At 41.3% G+C, this 20229-nt stretch overlaps 1 protein-coding gene across 2 annotated transcripts in view; it reads right to left on the bottom strand.

The window, feature by feature from the left end:
* Positions 1-20229, bottom strand: part of LOC124594694 (sialin) — a 302311-nt gene that overhangs the window by 102391 nt on the left and 179691 nt on the right. For both annotated transcript variants that reach the window (XM_047133061.1, XM_047133060.1), the window contains one exon: positions 10183-10416. In XM_047133061.1, the coding sequence (XP_046989017.1) occupies positions 10183-10416 (234 nt within the window). The remainder of the gene's footprint in view (positions 1-10182; positions 10417-20229) is intronic.

Genomic DNA, 20229 nt, shown 5'->3' with positions numbered 1-20229 from the left:
CCGAGTATGTGTGGATTGCACATGGGGGTTTTTTAGGTTAGAGAATTCCCTCCCTAGGCCCGACAAGACGCCTCCTGAGACACGGCAAGGTAGGAGTAGGCAAAATGCAACAGGGAATAACAATATTAATGTGCTAATAGTAAACTGCAGGAGCATCTATAGAAAGATCCCAGAACTGCTCTCATTAATAAACGGTCACAACGCCCATATAGTACTAGGGACAGAAAGTTGGCTGAAACCAGACGTAAACAGTAATGAAATCCTAAACTCAGATTGGAATGTATACCGCAGAGACAGGCTGGACAGTGAAGGGGGAGGCATGTTTATAGTGATAAGAAGTGCAATAGTATTGAAGGAAATTGACGGAGATCCGAAATGTGAAATGATTTGGGTGAAGGTCACGGTTAAAGCAGGCTCAGACATGGTAATTGGATGTCTCAGCAGCTGTTGTGGCTGAGTACCTGAAGGATAATTTGGATAATGCTCCATTAAATTTCGGGAATGCAGCCGCATAAATTCTGCTTCTTCTTCTAATATTTCGGCTGTATATCTTTCAGCCATCTTCAGAGAGAGCCGTACGACTGACGCTCCAGCGCTCGCTCCATCCTTTTAAACTCGCGGACCGCGCCACTGCGCATGCGGCCACAGATGAACAAGGCGCCAGTGATGTTGATCGGCGGCAAAGACTTAACATATGCATGAGTTACGTCTGTGGCTGCGCATTCGACGATGTATTACTGGGAGCTGAACTGTAGCGACGTCTTTGTAAGTTCAATATTGAAAGTGCCGGATTCCATGATCTATCTAATGTGAAACCGCTGTCTCTATTAATTAAATTCTTCGCCAAGCGGATTTCAATGGCCTCTTTTACTACGGAGTCCCAGAAAGATGAAACAGAAGTCAGAATTTCGACATTTTCATATACCATAGAGTGACCTGAATCAATACAATGCTCTGCCACGGCCGATTTACTGGGTTGTAAGAGCCGAGTGTACCTGCGATGTTCCGTACACCTCTCTTGGACTGTACGATTCGTTTGTCCGATATATGAAAGGCCACATTCACATGGTATTTTGTAAACTCCAGGTTTGCGGAGTAGTAAGTCATCTTTAACGGAACCCGGGAGTGCAGCCGTCTTCGCCGGTGGACGAAAAATCACTTTTACTTTATGTTTAGTGAGGATCCGTCCTATTTTGGATGAAAGGCTTCCCACATACGGCAGGACAGCCATGGATTTAAATGTTTCCTCGTCATCTTCTGCATTCCTTACGGACACCTTAGGTTTTATTTGTAGTGCCTTACGTATCTGTTGTGGAGAATACCCGTTGTCCTCAAAAACTCTCTTCAAATGTAAAAGTTCGTCTTTTAAACTACTTTCATCAGATATGACGTGTGCTCGGTGTACCAAAGTTCTTAGAACACTACTCGTCTGCGAAGGATGGTGACAGCTATTTGCATGTAAATATAAGTCCGTATGGGTCGGTTTCCGATATACTGCATGACCCAGAGTGCCATCTTCTTTACGCCGAACCAAGACATCCAAAAATGGAAGACATCCCTCATTTTCCACTTCCATTGTAAACTGAATTTGTCCATGGATGGAATTCAGATGGTTTAAGAAGTCCTGCAATTTGTCCTCGCCATGGGGCCACACTACAAAGGTGTCGTCAACGTACCTCCAAAAAACTGTAGGCTTCAAACTAGCAGACTCCAGGGCCTTCTCCTCGAAATCCTCCATAAATAAATTGGCCACCAAGGGTGACAAAGGACTACCCATGGCAACACCATCAGTCTGTTCAAAAAAGTCATTATTGAATAAAAAGTATGTGGAGGTCGTCACATGGTGAAACAAAGCTAAAATCTCCTTATCAAAACTTTTTCCAATGAGATCTAAAGATTCAGAGAGAAGTACCTTAGTAAATAGCGACACTACATCAAAGCTGACTAATAGATCAGAGGTGTTCAGTTTCAAAGATTTTAATTTGCCAATGAAATCTGCAGAGTTCCTTATATGATGATCACATTTTCCCACAAGCGGCCTCAATAGTGACGCCAGGTGCTTGGCACAATCATAGTTGGGAGAACCAATATTGCTCACGATAGGACGTAGAGGAACGTCTTTCTTATGGATCTTTGGGAGACCATAAAGCCTTGGAGGCATTGCACCACTTGGTTTCAGTCTTCGTATGACTTCCGGTGGAAATGGGGAGGCATTCAAAAGCGACGCCGTCTTCCTTACCACCTTGTTGGTGGGGTCCTTACTGATCTTCCGGTACATACTATCATTCAGTAAGCTGTATATCTTATCATGGTAGTCGTCACGGGACATTAAAACAGTGGCATTACCTTTATCAGCAGGGAGAACCACCGTTTCGGTATCTTGGCGGAGCATACGTAGTGCAGTCCTCTCTGCCACTGATATATTGCTTCTTTGGGGGCGAGCCTTAATAACAGCTCGACAAGTTTCGCGTCTTATTTCATCTGCAGAATCCGTAGAGAGTGGTCGAACAGCTTCTTCAACGGCACTGATGAATGCAGGTATAGGCAAAACCTTTGGCGTGGGTGCAAAATTCAGTCCTTTGCTTAAGACCATCATCGTAGCGTCGTCCAAATCTCTATCCGTCATATTAATGACGGAGCGTCGAATGATACTTTCTTGCTGTGGAGATGGCTCAAGTCGGCTGAACTTTGCAGTCTGTCTTGATGTCGCTACCTCACGAACCCAGTCTGATTTGGCCCATGTTGTACTGGATAGAGGGTACAACATGGGCCAAATCAGACTGGGTTCATGAGGTAGCGACATCAAGACAGACTGCAAAGTTCAGCCGACTTGAGCCATCTCCACAGCAAGAAAGTATCATTCGACGCTCCGTCATTAATATGACGGATAGAGATTTGGACGACGCTACGATGATGGTCTTAAGCAAAGGACTGAATTTTGCACCCACGCCAAAGGTTTTGCCTATACCTGCATTCATCAGTGCCATTGAAGAAGCTGTTCGACCACTCTCTACGGATTCTGCAGATGAAATAAGACGCGAAACTTGTCGAGCTGTTATTAAGGCTCGCCCCCAAAGAAGCAATATATCAGTGGCAGAGAGGACTGCACTACGTATGCTCCGCCAAGATACCGAAACGGTGGTTCTCCCTGCTGATAGAGGTAATGCCACTGTTTTAATGTCCCGTGACGACTACCATGATAAGATATACAGCTTACTGAATGATAGTATGTACCGGAAGATCAGTAAGGACCCCACCAACAAGGTGGTAAGGAAGACGGCGTCGCTTTTGAATGCCTCCCCATTTCCACCGGAAGTCATACGAAGACTGAAACCAAGTGGTGCAATGCCTCCAAGGCTTTATGGTCTCCCAAAGATCCATAAGAAAGACGTTCCTCTACGTCCTATCGTGAGCAATATTGGTTCTCCCAACTATGATTGTGCCAAGCACCTGGCGTCACTATTGAGGCCGCTTGTGGGAAAATGTGATCATCATATAAGGAACTCTGCAGATTTCATTGGCAAATTAAAATCTTTGAAACTGAACACCTCTGATCTATTAGTCAGCTTTGATGTAGTGTCGCTATTTACTAAGGTACTTCTCTCTGAATCTTTAGATCTCATTGGAAAAAGTTTTGATAAGGAGATTTTAGCTTTGTTTCACCATGTGACGACCTCCACATACTTTTTATTCAATAACGACTTTTTTGAACAGACTGATGGTGTTGCCATGGGTAGTCCTTTGTCACCCTTGGTGGCCAATTTATTTATGGAGGATTTCGAGGAGAAGGCCCTGGAGTCTGCTAGTTTGAAGCCTACAGTTTTTTGGAGGTACGTTGACGACACCTTTGTAGTGTGGCCCCATGGCGAGGACAAATTGCAGGACTTCTTAAACCATCTGAATTCCATCCATGGACAAATTCAGTTTACAATGGAAGTGGAAAATGAGGGATGTCTTCCATTTTTGGATGTCTTGGTTCGGCGTAAAGAAGATGGCACTCTGGGTCATGCAGTATATCGGAAACCGACCCATACGGACTTATATTTACATGCAAATAGCTGTCACCATCCTTCGCAGACGAGTAGTGTTCTAAGAACTTTGGTACACCGAGCACACGTCATATCTGATGAAAGTAGTTTAAAAGACGAACTCTTACATTTGAAGAGAGTTTTTGAGGACAACGGGTATTCTCCACAACAGATACGTAAGGCACTACAAATAAAACCTAAGGTGTCCGTAAGGAATGCAGAAGATGACGAGGAAACATTTAAATCCATGGCTGTCCTGCCGTATGTGGGAAGCCTTTCATCCAAAATAGGACGGATCCTCACTAAACATAAAGTAAAAGTGATTTTTCGTCCACCGGTGAAGACGGCTGCACTCCTGGGTTCCGTTAAAGATGACTTACTACTCCGCAAACCTGGAGTTTACAAAATACCATGTGAATGTGGCCTTTCATATATCGGACAAACGAATCGTACAGTCCAAGAGAGGTGTACGGAACATCGCAGGTACACTCGGCTCTTACAACCCAGTAAATCGGCCGTGGCAGAGCATTGTATTGATTCAGGTCACTCTATGGTATATGAAAATGTCGAAATTCTGACTTCTGTTTCATCTTTCTGGGACTCCGTAGTAAAAGAGGCCATTGAAATCCGCTTGGCGAAGAATTTAATTAATAGAGACAGCGGTTTCACATTAGATAGATCATGGAATCCGGCACTTTCAATATTGAACTTACAAAGACGTCGCTACAGTTCAGCTCCCAGTAATACATCGTCGAATGCGCAGCCACAGACGTAACTCATGCATATGTTACGTCTTTGCCGCCGATCAACATCACTGGCGCCTTGTTCATCTGTGGCCGCATGCGCAGTGGCGCGGTCCGCGAGTTTAAAAGGATGGAGCGAGCGCTGGAGCGTCAGTCGTACGGCTCTCTCTGAAGATGGCTGAAAGATATACAGCCGAAATATTAGAAGAAGAAGCAGAATTTATGCGGCTGCATTCCCAAAATTTAATGGAGCAGTCTTTGCGCCGCGAAAACCTGAAGATTCACAATTTGGATAATATTTCGATTAGATTTCCCCACCATGTTATAGTTCTGGGTGGAGATTTTAATTTGCCAGATATAGACTGGGAGACTCAAACGTTCATAACGGGTGGCAGGGACAAAGAATCCAGTGAATTTTTTTTAAAGTGCTTTATCTGAAAAATACCTTGAGCAGTTAAACAGAGGACCGACTTGTGGTGATAACATATTAGACCTTCTGGTGACAAACATACCTGAACTATTTGAAACAGTTAACGCAGAACAGGGAATCAGCGATCATAAAGTGGTTACGGCATCGATGATTTCAGCCGTAAATAGAAATATTAAAAAAGGTAGGAAGATTTTTCTGTAAAGCAAAAGTGACAAAAAACAGATTACAGTGTACCTGATGGCTCAACACAAAAGTTTTGTCTCAAGTACAGATAGTGTTGAGGATCAGTGGACAAAGTTCAAAACCATCGTACAATATGCGTCACATGAGTATGTGCCAAGCAAGATCACAAGAGATGGAAAAGAGCCACCGTGGTACAACAACTGAGTTAGAAAACTGCTGCGGAAGCAAAGGGAACTTCACAGCAAACATAAACATAGCCAAAGCCTTGCAGACAAACAAAAATTATGCGAAGCGAAATGTACTGTGAGGAGGGCTATGCGAGAGGCATTCAATGAATTCGAAAGTAAAGTTCTATGTACTGACTTGGCAGCAAATCCTAAGAAATTTTGGTCTTATGTCAAAGCGTTAGGTAGATCAAAACAAAATGTCCAGACACTCTGTGACCAAAATGGTACTGAAACAGAGGATGACAGACTAAAGGCCGAAATACTAAATATCTTTTTCCAAAGCTGTTTCACAGAGGAAGACTGCACTGTAGTTCCTTCTCTAGATTGTCGTACAGATGGCAAAATGGTAGATATCAAAATAGATGACAGAGGTATAGAGAAACAATTAAAATCGCTCAAAAGAGGAAAGGCCGCTGGACCTGATGGGATACCAGTTCGATTTTACACAGAGTACGCGAAGGAACTTGCCCCCTTCTTGCAGCAGTGTACCGCAGGTCTCTAGAAGAGCGTAGCATTCCAAAGGATTGGAAAAGGGCACAGGTCATCCCCATTTTCAAGAAGGGATGTCGAACAGATGTGCAGAACTATAGACCTATATCTCTAATGTCGATCAGTTGTAGAATTTTGGAACACGTATTATGTTCGAGTATAATGACTTTTCTGGAGACTAGAAATCTACTCTGTAGGAATCAGCATGGGTTTTGAAAAAGACGGCTGTGTGAAACCCAGCTCGCGGTATTCGTCCACGAGACTCAGAGGGCCATAGACACGGGTTCACAGGTAGATGCCGTGTTTCTTGACTTCCGCAAGGCGTTCGGTACAGTTCCCCACAGTCGTTTAATGAACAAAGTAAGAGCATATGGACTATCAGACCAATTGTGTGATTGGGTTGAAGAGTTCCTAGATAACAGAACGCAGCATGTTATTCTCAATGGAGAGAAGTCTTCCGAAGTAAGAGTGATTTCAGGTGTGCCGCAGGGGAGTGTCATAGGACCGTTGCTATTCACAATATACATGAATGACCTTGTGGATGACATCGGAAGTTCACTGAGGCTTTTTGCAGATGATGCTGTGGTGTATCGAGAGGTTGTAACAATGGAAAATTATACTGAAATGCAGGAGGATCTGCAACGAATTGACGCATGGTGCAGGGAATGGCAATTGAATCTATATGTAGACAAGTGTAATGTGCTGGGAATACATAGAAAGATATATCCCATATCATTTATCTACAAAATAGCAGGTCAGCAACTGGAAGCAGTTAATTCCATAAATTATCTGGGGGTATGCATTAGGAGTGATTTAAAATGGAATGATCATATAAAGTTGATCGTCGGCAGAGCAGATGCCAGACTGAGATTCATTGGAAGAATCCTAAGGAAATACAATCCGAAAACAAAGGAAGTAGGTTACAGTACACTTGTTCGCCCACTGCTTGAATACTGCTCAGCAGTGTGGGATCCGTACCAGATAGGGTTGATAGAAGAGTTAGAGAAGATCCAACGGAGAGCAGCGCGCTTCGTTACAGGATCATTTAGTAATCCCGAAAGCGTTACAGAGAAGATAGATAAACTCCAGTGGAAGACTCTGCAGGAGAGACACTCAGTAGCTCGGTATGGGCTTTTGTTAAAGTTTCGAGAACATACCTTCACCGAAGAGTCAAGCAGTATATTGCTCCCTCCTATGTATATCTCATGAAGAGACCATGAGGATAAAATCTGTCACCCAAAAATTGTGTTAATCAACAAAAATATCGCCAAATGGCAATGGTTCAATACCTTTAAAATATTCTCTCAATATTCTATCATTTGTAGACCAAATGGCAAAATATCACCTAGTCCCGTTACGCAGGCGGTACTCAGTTATGAAAACTGATTCTGATATGGAACAATGGGGAGGGATTTGTGGGGATTGGAAGTGGTGCAGGATGACAGCACATTCTATAGTTCATTCGTTTCTAAGAGTTTTTTTCAGTGAGCTGCTTAAATTCAACCAAGTCGACTATGCCCTGCATCCTTCCCTCCTCCTTTCATCCAAAATCTATTTTATGCTCTTGTGATACTGTAATAACCGAAACCTCCATACACAATAAAATCATAAAATATACATGCATTCATGTGCTATCAAATGACTAAAAATGCACAGTTAATGGAAAACCATGCAATGTCAGAATTCAATATTTTGTTATGATGCATTTTATTTTAAAACAATGTACAACACCCAGTTTTTCCAAATTCTCCACTGACTTGGGGTAGCTTTGTGTGTTTGTTTAGCCACTGAGCTAGCCATCCCTGGATTCTGGAGGTGAGGTGGTTTGAATCCATCCACCGGCAACCTTGAAATGGTTTTCTGTGGTTTACTATTTTCTGTTTAGGCAAATGCCGTGGTTGGGCCTTTATTGCATGCCACAGCCAATTTCTTATGAATATCTTTCTTTGCTGACAGATTCTGATTTCCTTAGACAAGCAGCCCCTCTGTTTAAATGAAAAGAGCAGCATCAAAAATAAACCAAACATTTCTTTGGAGACTCCTGGCACCAAAAGCTATATGATAAACAAATAATAATCCAAATCCTCTTCGTTTATGCTCATGAATTTATCTGTCAAGATATGCAGAAAATGATCTTCCTTACATTACATGATGTGAGAGATGCATACTTAAATGAGGAAATCTGGGAAAGTGTAATAATTCCAGATCATTTGCATTTTTGCCATCAAAAACTGTTCTAAATTTTCTGTCAAACAGAGATCTCTTTATCCCAAAAGCCCTATTGGTAATAATCAGTGTCTTCATGAAGATGACATCTTCATGATCTGGACTCACAGTGAAGAAGAACTCTAGAATTTCCTCTCCAACCTCAACTCCTTTGGTTCCATCAGATTCACCTGGTCCTACTCCAAATCCCATGCCACTTTCCTTGACATTGACCTCCACCTGTCCAATGGCCAGCTTCACACGTCCGTCCACATCAAACCCACCAACAAGCAACAGTACCTCCATTATGACAGCTGCCACCCATTCCACATCAAACGGTCCCTTCCCTACAGCCTAGGTCTTCGTGGAAAACGAATCTGCTCCAGTCCGGAATCCCTGAACCATTACACCAACAACCTGAAAACAGCTTTCGCATCCTGCAACGACCCTCCCAACCTGTTACAGAAGCAAATTACCATAGCCACTTCCTCATCCCCTCAAACCCAGAACCTCCCACAGAAGAACCTCAAAAGTGCCCCACTTGTGACAGGATACTTTCTGGGACTGGATCAGACTCTGAATGTGGCTCTCCAGCAGGGATACGACTTCCTCAAATCCTGCCCTGAAATGAGATCCATCCTTCATGAAATCCTCCCCACTCCATCAAGAGTGTCTTTCCGCCATCCACCTAACCTTAATAACCTCTTGGTTCATCCCTTTGAAATCCCCAAACCACCTTCCCTACCCTCTGGCTCCTACCCTTGTAACTGCCCCTGGTGTAAAACCTGTCCCATTCACCCTCCCACCACCACCTACTCCAGTCCTGTGACCCGGAAGGTATACATGATCAAAGGCAGAGCCACGTGTGAAAGCACCCACGTGATTTACCAACTGACCTGCCTACACTGTGAAGCTTTCTATGTGGGAATGACCAGCAACAAACTGTCCATTCGCATTAGTGGACACAGGCAGACGGTGTTTGTTGGTAATGAGGATCACCCTGTGGCTAAACATGCCTTGGTGCACGGCCAGCACATCTTGGCACAGTGTTACACCGTCCGGGTTATCTGAATACTTCCCACTAACACCAACCTGTCAGAACTCCGGAGATGGGAACTTGCCCTTCAGTATATCCTCTCTTCTCGTTACCCACCAGGCCTCAACCTCCGCTAATTTCAAGTTGCCGCCACTCATACCTCACCTGTCATTCAACAACATCTTTGCCTCTGTACTTCCGCCTCGACTGACATCTCTGCCCAAACTCTTTGCCTTTACAAATGTCTGCTTGTGTCTGTGTATGTGCGGATGGATATGTGTGTGTGTACGAGTGTATACCTGTCCTTTTTTCCCCCTAAGGTAAGTCTTTCCGCTCCCGAGATTGGAATGACTCCTTACCCTCTCCCTTAAAATCCACATCCTTTCGTCTTTCCCTCTCCTTCCCTCTTTGCTGATGAAGCAACTGTTGGTTGCGAAAGCTTGAATTTTGTGTGTATGTTTGTGTGTCTATCAACATGCCAGCGCTTTCGTTTGGTAAGTCACATCATCTTTGTTTTTAGATATATTTTTCCATGTGGAATGTTTCCCTCTATTTATATATATATATATATATATATATATATATATATATATATATATATATATATATATATATATATATATGGATACTATAACCACCTACATAACACTTCTGTAGGGATCACAAAGATAAGATGAGGCTCATTACCACACACACAAAGGCATTTAAGCAATTGTTCTTCCCACACTACACATGCAAATGGAATGGGAAGAAGCCAATAATAACTGGTATAATGTGAATTTGCCTATGCCAGACTCTCAATGAATATGTATGTGTATAGGTGTAGATGTGGAGTACTTACCCCACCAAGGCCCTCGAGCACACGCAGCACAACCAGGCAGTAGAAATGGAAGTAGGCCGCGGGTGGCGTGAGCACAGTGCCCAGCACATTGATGGCAACGGCAGTGAACATGACCCAGCGCGCGCTGTATACCTCAGCCATCCGGCCGCCAGGCAGCTCGCTCACCATGTACCCCCAGAAGTAGGCACCCAGCAGGAGGCCTTGCTGCGTCTCAGACCAATTGAATGGCCCATCCTGTGTGACATATTTCTCATTTAATGTGCGGCCATGTAGGATCACACAACCACCCACCTGCCTTTGTCAAACAGTGCACTACATAAGCTCACCAGGCAAAATGTTAATCATCTCCTTATAAATAGTTCACTGGTTGTTTTGGAGAGATGAAGATCATGTAAAGTGGTATCAGGCGGTCATATGACCCTTCACTATTACTGATATAAGGTATGGCTGCAATAATGTAAAAACACACCTACTGAGGAGACATTTTATTCTATGCCTACTAGTGTCATTTAGGTATATGGTTTTGTTTTAGGTGATCTATGACTGTGATGTTTCTATTGACTAATGAATGTTTTTTATACTTTTTAGGTTTCTGTACCTCCATCAGTAAAAATGGAGCTCTTACAGGATTGCTTTGTTGTCCATCTGTCTGACCTTCTGTTAAGACCCCTTTTTCTCATGAACAGGTAGGCCTATCACATTTAAATTCATGTCACATACTGGGGCCTATGATGCCTTGGCAGTAAAATAAACATTAGCTTTTAAGTCAATGCAGTCAAAAGGTATGGCCATGACCTAGAATCATGAAATTAGCCAAGAAGTGAGATGTCACAGTACAACTAAAGGGAAAAATCTGATAATTGTTAATTTGTAATTATATCACAGGAAAAAAATATTTCTATTGTCATTTGTAATCCAATGTCAAAACTTGAAATTAAAGCAGCCAGAAGTCGTGCATTCAGGCTGACTGGGCCGCAACAGAAAAAGTCCAATAATAGGAAAGGAATGACTTTATTGCTCATATGACACACATTGGACTAGTCTGCAAATGTTTCTTTCACATACAACTTGAAACATTGTATTTGCATGCAGTAATTACTCCTGGATATCTAAAATGATGGATGATTTCCAAAATGCACCCTATGAGCAGTAAAGTCTTTCCTTGCCTGATATTTGACATTTACCACTGTGACCCAGAACTGCTTATTATTATAATCATAATGGTCACCTGCCTCCTCCATGACTTTATGTCACTTGTATATTTTTTAAATTAAAACATTCTCAAAAATCTTGGAATCCATGGGACCAATATCTTGCTCATATCAATGTCTATAACAGACAAAAATAATTGAGATTCTTGATTCTCAGAATGGATGAACTGTCTATGTATGTAATTAAGTTTCTACGGAAGCCTCAATGCGTGAGTCCTATTCACACCTTCGCACCTGGCTTTTTTTTCCCCAGTGCATAACAACTAAAATCTATGAAGATAGAATACTCATGTAAAAGAGGGTATAAGAATTATAAGGTCTGTGATCTCAACCTGAATGGTAACAATTTTCTACATCTTTAAAACTGTCTTGTAACACAAATTAGAGAACACCTTGTTATGAAGGCACACTGTCATTTTTTGTGAGTGCATGCAGAGATAAGTCTAGAACAGGCAGTTCTCAGAGACAGACATAAGCAGTCAGTTGTCTTTTGCAAAGGCAGACACAAAGAGGCAGAATTTGGCAGTATAAGCAGGAAGTAACTCTACTCAAACCAACTTTCACTGTCTTCAGATGGATGAATTTTGATAAGAACAATTTGGGAGAATGGACCCACATACTGCGTGCTTAACTCAACAAAAATGTGTGAGTGATGCTGTACTGATCAATACATTGGCCACTTACAGATAAAAGGTGTATCTTCCACCCAACTACAACTAATGCCAAGAATATTTCATTCCTCCTCTTTTCCCTATCATTTAACACATCTAGTACAGGGTCCTCTATGTCAGGTTTAGGCAAATCTTGTTATATTATTTAACTTTGTGGCTGAATGCCCTTCCTGGCATTACAGTCATCCAGATAACTTAAGGAAGAGAAGCTGTGTGCACCACCACTCTGTGATTCTTGTATATGTTATGTTATATTATATTATATTATATCTAGTACATATTATATTTTAACAGTTTGTGTATCGTATTCTCTGACGCAGAATTTGGGGATCAGCCTAGCATTTAACTAAACAAGTGCGGGAAATCACCTAAAAATCACACTCAGACTGGCTGATCCGAGTTTTGCTCCCTGTCTCACAAGATAGTGCACTGTGTCATGCTATTCAAGCCAGGTCATAGTGAGAACATTTGATTACTTTAGCTATACTTTGCAACAGGGTTTGAAATGAAACTACAAATATATGGTTGAAAAGGTTTGATGTCCTTACTTGTGTTCAAAACCTTCCTAATTCCAATTTAATAATGTGTCAGATTACATGTTGTTCATGTTAACAAGATTATTATTTGACTGTGCACTAAGAGTGTCACAGTAGGAGACAGTCATTTCAACTTCAGAGCATTAAAGTCTGATCATTAATATGAAAGGATCATTATTCATGAGTAATAGAATCAGTCAAATTTTTGTAAGGCCTTCAGCCATTTTTATTGTTTTGCTTAACTTGGAATATAATTTCTGTGTGTGTGTGTGTGTGTGTGTGTGTGTGTGTTAAACATTTGCAATCAGTTTAGAGTCATCTGCGATGCTTTTGCTTGCTTATTCCTATTATGTCATAGAAGATGTGTTAGGCAAGACTTAGCTGTTCTATTCAAATACATTATAGTTTTGAAATGTACAAAGATTTCCTTAGTATTCAAGAAAGACAAGGTTTTCATGTGGAATACCTAGTGGTATGTGTACCGGCTTCTGTTCCAGAATGTATGTGCTGCACTGCACAGTAACTACATAACATTCTGAGCTAAATGTTTGTAGGTAACAAGTGTAAAAAAAAGTAAAGCCCTTTGACTGATGGCCAAAATGTTCAGTGTATTGTAAATCTTCTGAGTATTTTAGTCTTTACTTGAAAGTGAAATAGTACTGATAGGTCATGGTTAACAAAACATTAAGGCTTTTCAGTATGAAATGTGTTGTTTATAGTTGATGTAGCAATAAGGCCACAAAATTCAAGTCTTTATGAACTTTGAGAACAGTAATGTCCTTTTGAACTGTAAATGTCATGTTCTGTGGAGCAATAAGGAAAGTGTAATACTGAAATGTTTGTGCAATAGATACATATGATGAGTGCTAACAACTTCAGTGTATTCAAAAAGTTCTCAGATTTTTTGAACATACACTAACTGGAATAGTAAATAATAACCAACGCATACGGAGTCAGTTAAATGTACTTAACTATCACAGATTTTGATGACTTCAGAAATAAAATACAAACAGTTTAGCACTATGTAATAAAAAAAGCTTTTAATGAAATCCAGTGAAAATACATGCATCAGAGGGCCATTAGATAGTGAAGTGCTGTGTATGTACCCATCAGGGCATTGTGTGGAATCAGCACAGTTAGATGCGGAATGTGACAGAATGGCTAAAAGGGGTTATCGTGTTTGGATGTGCCCATGACCAATGACAATCGGTTTCAAACTCAACAGGAATTGCTGCTGTCAGTGAATGCATATCCATCTCAACCAGTTCCCAAGCAACCATTGCTTGCAGTGGCATATAAAGGTGCACACTCTTCAATGAGGCAGCAATACAGAAACTGGACAGAATTTGACTGGAGCAATGTGTTCCAAAGAGTTGCTATTTTGCCTCTGTTCAAACAATGCAAAAATGATGCAAGGTATCAGAGTACGCTGATGGACCAAGGAGTGTACTGTACAGAGAGTATATTTCAATCCAGATGTTGTTCTGTGATGTTTTGGGGGTGTTTTCTTATCATGTCATGGGCCCAATCTTTCATATTACTGAGAATATGAACAATGATGTTTAATTAAATATTTTTGGTGACCAAATGCACAGTACTGTTTTGAACAGCAGGTGAAACACAGCACTCAATATCCCTGCAATTTCGTTGCCTTATGGGGCACGATCATCTCTGAGTGGGTCCAGCTGGCTGTGGCATTGGTTTTCTTTTAATTCTGCAGTTTTTAGACATGTACCTGATAGTAAGTAAAACAGTCAGTGACATGAAGTTTGTCTGCAGTAGCAAGCAGCTTTGCTAAGCATTGTTGTATTGGGGGCAGCTTGGTCTTTCCTTTCACTAGGGCTACATTAGGTTAGGGTCTGTGCATGTCACCTGGCCAATGTAGGAGGTATCAGGAACTTTTATCGTTAATTCCAAATTTCTTCTACTTAAATTTACACTTTCAGTACTCATATACTGACTATTGTGGTCTACATGTGAAATAGAATCAATACCTTAGCAGAAGGTCTTTGTTCTTGGGAAATACGCTGACCAACGAGTCTCCCCATTCTGTGTCTGAGTGACTAATGAGGAGTGTAAGGATGGAATCACTTGCTGGCTTTGGTATGAAGCCAGAGCATCAGACTGGTGGTCTTCCTGGCTCTGGTTCTCAACTATTCTTTCCTACTCACTCTTGGACTCTGTTCTGGAGCAAAACAATGTCTCCCAAGACTACCCTGACTGTCTGGTAGTCTGTTTTTCTACCTCAGGGTACACCTGACAGTGTAGTGACATTTCAGAATGTAATAAGATGTCCTTAAATATGCCAAACTTCCTTTAGATCCCCACAATGCTGAACACCCTCACATTCACTTCTGACACTCAGGACAGTTCTCTACGTATTTTAACTCATCAGTGACTCAGTCCATATCATTGAATTTTTAAATGCTGTGCACAAATTTCAAAGAAGCAAATGCCCAGATAGGGATGAAATACTAGCGTAACTCTAACGGGTTTCAGTCAAAGAGCAGAGCAAGCAGTAACAAGTCCATGAATGACATGAATGAAAATTGAAAATTTCCATCAGGTTTTGAAAGAAAGAAAAATAAAAAACACTATCAAGCTTCCAAAGATAGTAATTATGGATGACTGTGGAATAATCACACAGCCACAAAATACTAACATGTATTCTTTATATAAGAATACAAGGGAAACGAGACATCAATTTAGTTTTAGAAGAAATAGGGGCATTAGAAATGCACTTTAGTGCTGCTGCTGCTACTACTAACAAACAGCAGATTTAGGAAAAACAAGGAAACATACTCTAAATTCATAGATTTGGGAAGGCATTTAGAATAAAACATACTCCATTCTTCGACAGTGTGTTGACAATTACTAGGATAGAAGAGTAAACTTTTCTCTTCATGAACAACAGAGTGGAGATGTTAGCCATGATGGGAAGGGACAAGAGCTCAAAACCAGGAAAGCTATAAGGCAGGGGGTTCTTTACTGTCACTAATGAAATTTAATTTCTGTATATTAAAGAGGCAATGAGAGAAGTGAAGGAGTAAGTTGATATGGGAATTGGTTGATGACATAGCAGTAATTGCCAAAAGTGAACTGAATTAGCCACTGTTGTTGTGTTCTTCAGTCCTGAGACTGGTTTGATGCAGCTCTCCATGCTACTCTATCCTGTGCAAGCTTCTTCATCTCCCAGTACCTACTGCAACCTACATACTTCTGAATCTGCTTGGTGTATTCATCTCTTGGTCTCCCTCTATGATTTTTACCCTCCACGCTGCCCTCCAATACTAAATTTGTAATCCCTTGATGCCTCAGAACATGTCCTACCAACCGATCCCTTCTTCTAGTCAAGTTGTGCCACAAACTCCTCTTCTCCCCAATCCCATTCAACACCTCCTCATTAGTTATGTGATCTACCCATCTAGTCTTACGCAATCTTCTGTAGCACCACATTTCGAAAGCTTCTATTCTCTTCTTGTCCAAACTATTTATCGTCCATGTTTCACTTCCATACATGGCTACACTCCATACAAATACTTTCAGAAACGACTTTCTGACACTTAAATCTATACTCAATGTTAACAAATTTCTCTTCTTCAGAAATGCTTTTCTTGCCATTGCCAGTCTACATTTTATATCCTCTCTACGTCGACCATCATCAGTTACTTTCTCCCCAAATAGCAAAACTCCTTTACTACTTCAAGTGTGTCATTTTCTAATCTAACTCCCTCAGCATCACCCGAGTTAACTCGACTACATTCCATTAACCTCGTTTTGCTTTTGTTGATGTTCATCTTATATCCTCCTTTCGAGACACTATCCATTCCGTTCAACTGCTCTTCCAAGTCCTTTGCTGTCTCTGACAGAATTACAATGTCATCAGCGAACCTCAAAGTTTTTATTTCTTCTCCATGGATTTTAATACCTACTCCGAATTTTTCTTTTGTTTCCTTTACTGCTTGCTCAATATATAGGTTGAATAACATCGGGGAGAGACTACAACCCTGTCTCACTCCCTTCCCAACCACTGCTTCCCTTTCATGCCCTTCAACTCTTATAACTGCCATTTGGTTTCTATACAAATTGTAAATAGCCTTTCGCTCCCTGTATTTTACCCCTGCCACCTGCAGAATTTGAAAGAGAGTATTCCAGTCAACATTGTCAAAAGCTTTCTCTTAGTCTACAAATGCTAGAAACGTAGGTTTGCCTTTCCTTAATCTAGCTTCTAAGATAAGTCATAGGGTCAGTATTGCCTCATGTGTTCCAACATTTCTACGGAATCCAAACTGATCTTCCCCGAGGTCGGCTTCTACCAGTTTTTCCATTCGTCTGTAAAGAATTCGCATTAGTATTTTGCAGCTGTGACTTATTAAACTGATAGTTCAGTAATTTTCACATCTGTCAACACCTGCTTTCTTTGGGATTGGAAGTATTATATTCTTCTTGAAGCCTGTGTCATACATCTTGCTCACCAGATGGTAGAGTTTTGTCAGGACTGGCTCTCCCAAGGCCGTCAGTAGTTCTAATGGAATGTTGTCTACTCCCGGGGCCTTGTTTCGACTCAGGTCTTTCAGTGCTCTGTCAAACTCTTCACGCAGTATCATATCTCCCATTTCATCTTCATCTACACCCTCTTCCATTTCCATAATATTGTCCTCAAGTACATCGCCCTTGTATAGACCCTCTATATACTCCTTACACCTTTCTGCTTTCCCTTCTTTGCTTAGAACTGGGTTTCCATCTGAGCTCTTGATATTCATACAAGTGGTTCTCTTTTCTCCAAAGGTCTCTTTAATTTTCCTGTAGGCAGTATCTATCTTACCCCTAGTGAGATAAGCCTCTACATCCTTACATTTATCCTCTAGCCATCCCTGCTTAGCCATTTTGCACTTCCTGTCGATCTCATTTTTGAGACGTTTGTATTCCTTTTTACCTGCTTCACTTACTGCAGTTTTGTATTTTCTCCTTTTATCAATTAAATTCAATATTTCTTCTGTTACCCAAGGATTTCTACTAGCCCTCGTCTTTTTACCTACTTGATCCTCTGCTGTCTTCACTACTTCTCCCTCAAAGCTACTCATTCTTCTTCTACTGTATTTAGTTCCCCCATTGCTGCCATTTGTTCCCTTACACTCTCCCTGAAACTCTGTACAACCTCTGGTTTAGTCAGTTTATCCAGGTCCCATCTCCTTGAATTCCCACCTGGTATAGCCACTAACAAACAGGAATGTGTGGTGGCTTATAGATATAATATGAACATTAACAAAAAGAAAACAAAAGTAATGGTGTGGATGGCAGATGGTCATACTGGATGGCTAAACATTAAACTTGGATTAGAGACTCTTGAAGAGGTGAATGAATCTTGCCATCTAAGAAGTAGAATTGATAAAGAATGAAGATGCATGAAAGACTTTGTTGCAAAACAAATGGTTTTCCTACAAAAGAAACAGCTGTTAATGTCCAGAGATATAAAAATCAAGACCAGAAAAAACATTCATGAAAAGCCGCTTTTTAAGGGTGCTAAATGCAGACACTGGGGAGACTGAAATCAAATAATTGGAAGGTGTAACAAGGAACTGTTCAAGATCAAACTCATTGATTGGGTAAGGAATGAAGATGTCCTGCTACAAGTCATCAAGAAGGAAAGCTTAGTAAAGAACATTATCTGTCAAAAACATCAAATGGCTGAGCAAATATTAAGACTTTAGTCATTGCTGGAAACTATAGTTGAAAAGATGATGGAAGGAATGGATAGCAGGAGTAGGCTAGATCCGACTATACAGTGTGATTTTTTCCACCGTGTACCAGCTCTAGGGATTGATCAATGAGAGGAAGAGGAACAAAAATGAGCTAATGAACTTATGTCCAGAAATGTATGGTTTCCATGCTACAGACCATTTATTCAGTCATAAGAGACTATGGTCTAATATGTGCTGTAACATGCAGTCACAGTTACAGTATGCATTCCTCCTAGAGGGTGGTACTGTTCCTCATACATCATGCCCTAGTGCCCTCTTTTGCCATAGTAATTGGTAATGCTGTGTCCGATTCCTTCTCTTGCTGACTCACCTTGTGGTGTGTGTACATAATGGTTCTGTATTCGAATTGGGAGCTTGCCAACATGGTGTTTACTTATGGAAAGGCAAATGACAACAGGCAGCTGGCAGCAAGGTTGTACCAAGAGACCTATCCTCACCAACAACAACACAGCATTCAATGTTTACAACAGTATTTCACCATTTGTCTGAGATACAGTTGTTTCAACAAGCAGGAAATGATTAAGGGCATACCCAAAATGTTTGGACACCAGACTTGGGGTGAAAATGTGATTAACACCGTGGAAGCAATGAGGCAGTTGGCCTGCCAGTACAGGACAAGCCAGGTGACCATGTGGAACATTCTGCATGCCAATTGTTACTACCCTTATCACTTACAGCATGTGTAGGGATTACTAGTGACAGACTTTCCGCATCAGGAGCAGTTTTGTCACTGGATTCTTCACCAGGCAACCGTGATTCTGGGATTTGTGTCACCCATCCTATTCACAGATGAGGCCACCTTTCCATAACAGTCATCTGTGGGATAGTGTGCAGAACCCCCATGGTATGGTGACAGTGAATCATCAGCATCGGTGCAGCTGGAATCTGTGGTCCATGATAATTGGTGACCTGTTTTGGGACCAGTTTTCCTTCCATATCGCCTAACATGCTGGAACTATTGGCGTTTCTTGCGGGTGACTTTGCTTCCCCTGCTACACGATGGTGCTCCAGCCCACTTCACCATTAACATTTGGATGCATCTCATTTGTATCTTCCCTGGTTGATGGATCAGAAGAGGGAGTCCAGTTGCACGGCCTGCTCATTCACCAGATTTCAATATGCCGAGCCCATTCCAGATGTGGAGACAGAATATGCTACAGCACATACACACATATGTTGAGGCACATGGAAACGATTTTCAACACATTCTGTAACTGTGACTGCACGGTACAGTGCCTATTAGACAACAGTCTCTGTAACAATGTATGATTGAATAAATGGTCTCTAGCATGGAAACCATACATATCTGGACATAATTTCATTAGACCTTTTTTGTTCTGTATCCTCCTATCAACCAATCATTACAGTTTGTACACGGTGGAAAGAATCACCCTGTATAAAACAATTTGTCAATGATATAGGATGCATTAACAACTCTAACGAAGTGTATAGCTAATAAATCAAATAACTGGAAAATTGAATCAAAACAACATTTTGGTTGATGACCAGAACATTAAGTGAAAATTGTATAGCTGAACTTGTTCAAGTAACAATGTGCAACACACAATTGCAAAAAAAAAAGCTTATCTGTAACTATAGCTACCAGTGTTAATGTATGAAAAACCATGAGAGCACAACCAGAAGCACACACTGGTACAGATGAAAGAACACTAAAAGTGTAAACACTTTTTCTGTGGGTTCCACCAACTATAAACCCATTACAGATGGGTCTTTCCTGGTCGGAGCAACAGAAGGCAACTATTGTCTTAAACGAATGGCCTCTGTCAGTCATATCAAGGTATCCAGCGACAAAGTCATATCGAGCTTGTAAGGACGTGTTTACTAGCTTCCACTCATACAAACTCAT

The sequence above is a fragment of the Schistocerca americana genome, chromosome 2 (assembly GCF_021461395.2).
Source record: "Schistocerca americana isolate TAMUIC-IGC-003095 chromosome 2, iqSchAmer2.1, whole genome shotgun sequence".
Classification (NCBI taxonomy): Eukaryota; Metazoa; Arthropoda; class Insecta; order Orthoptera; family Acrididae; genus Schistocerca; species Schistocerca americana.
Note: the sequence above shows the minus strand (reverse complement) of the source record. Positions and strands in the feature narration are given on the sequence as shown.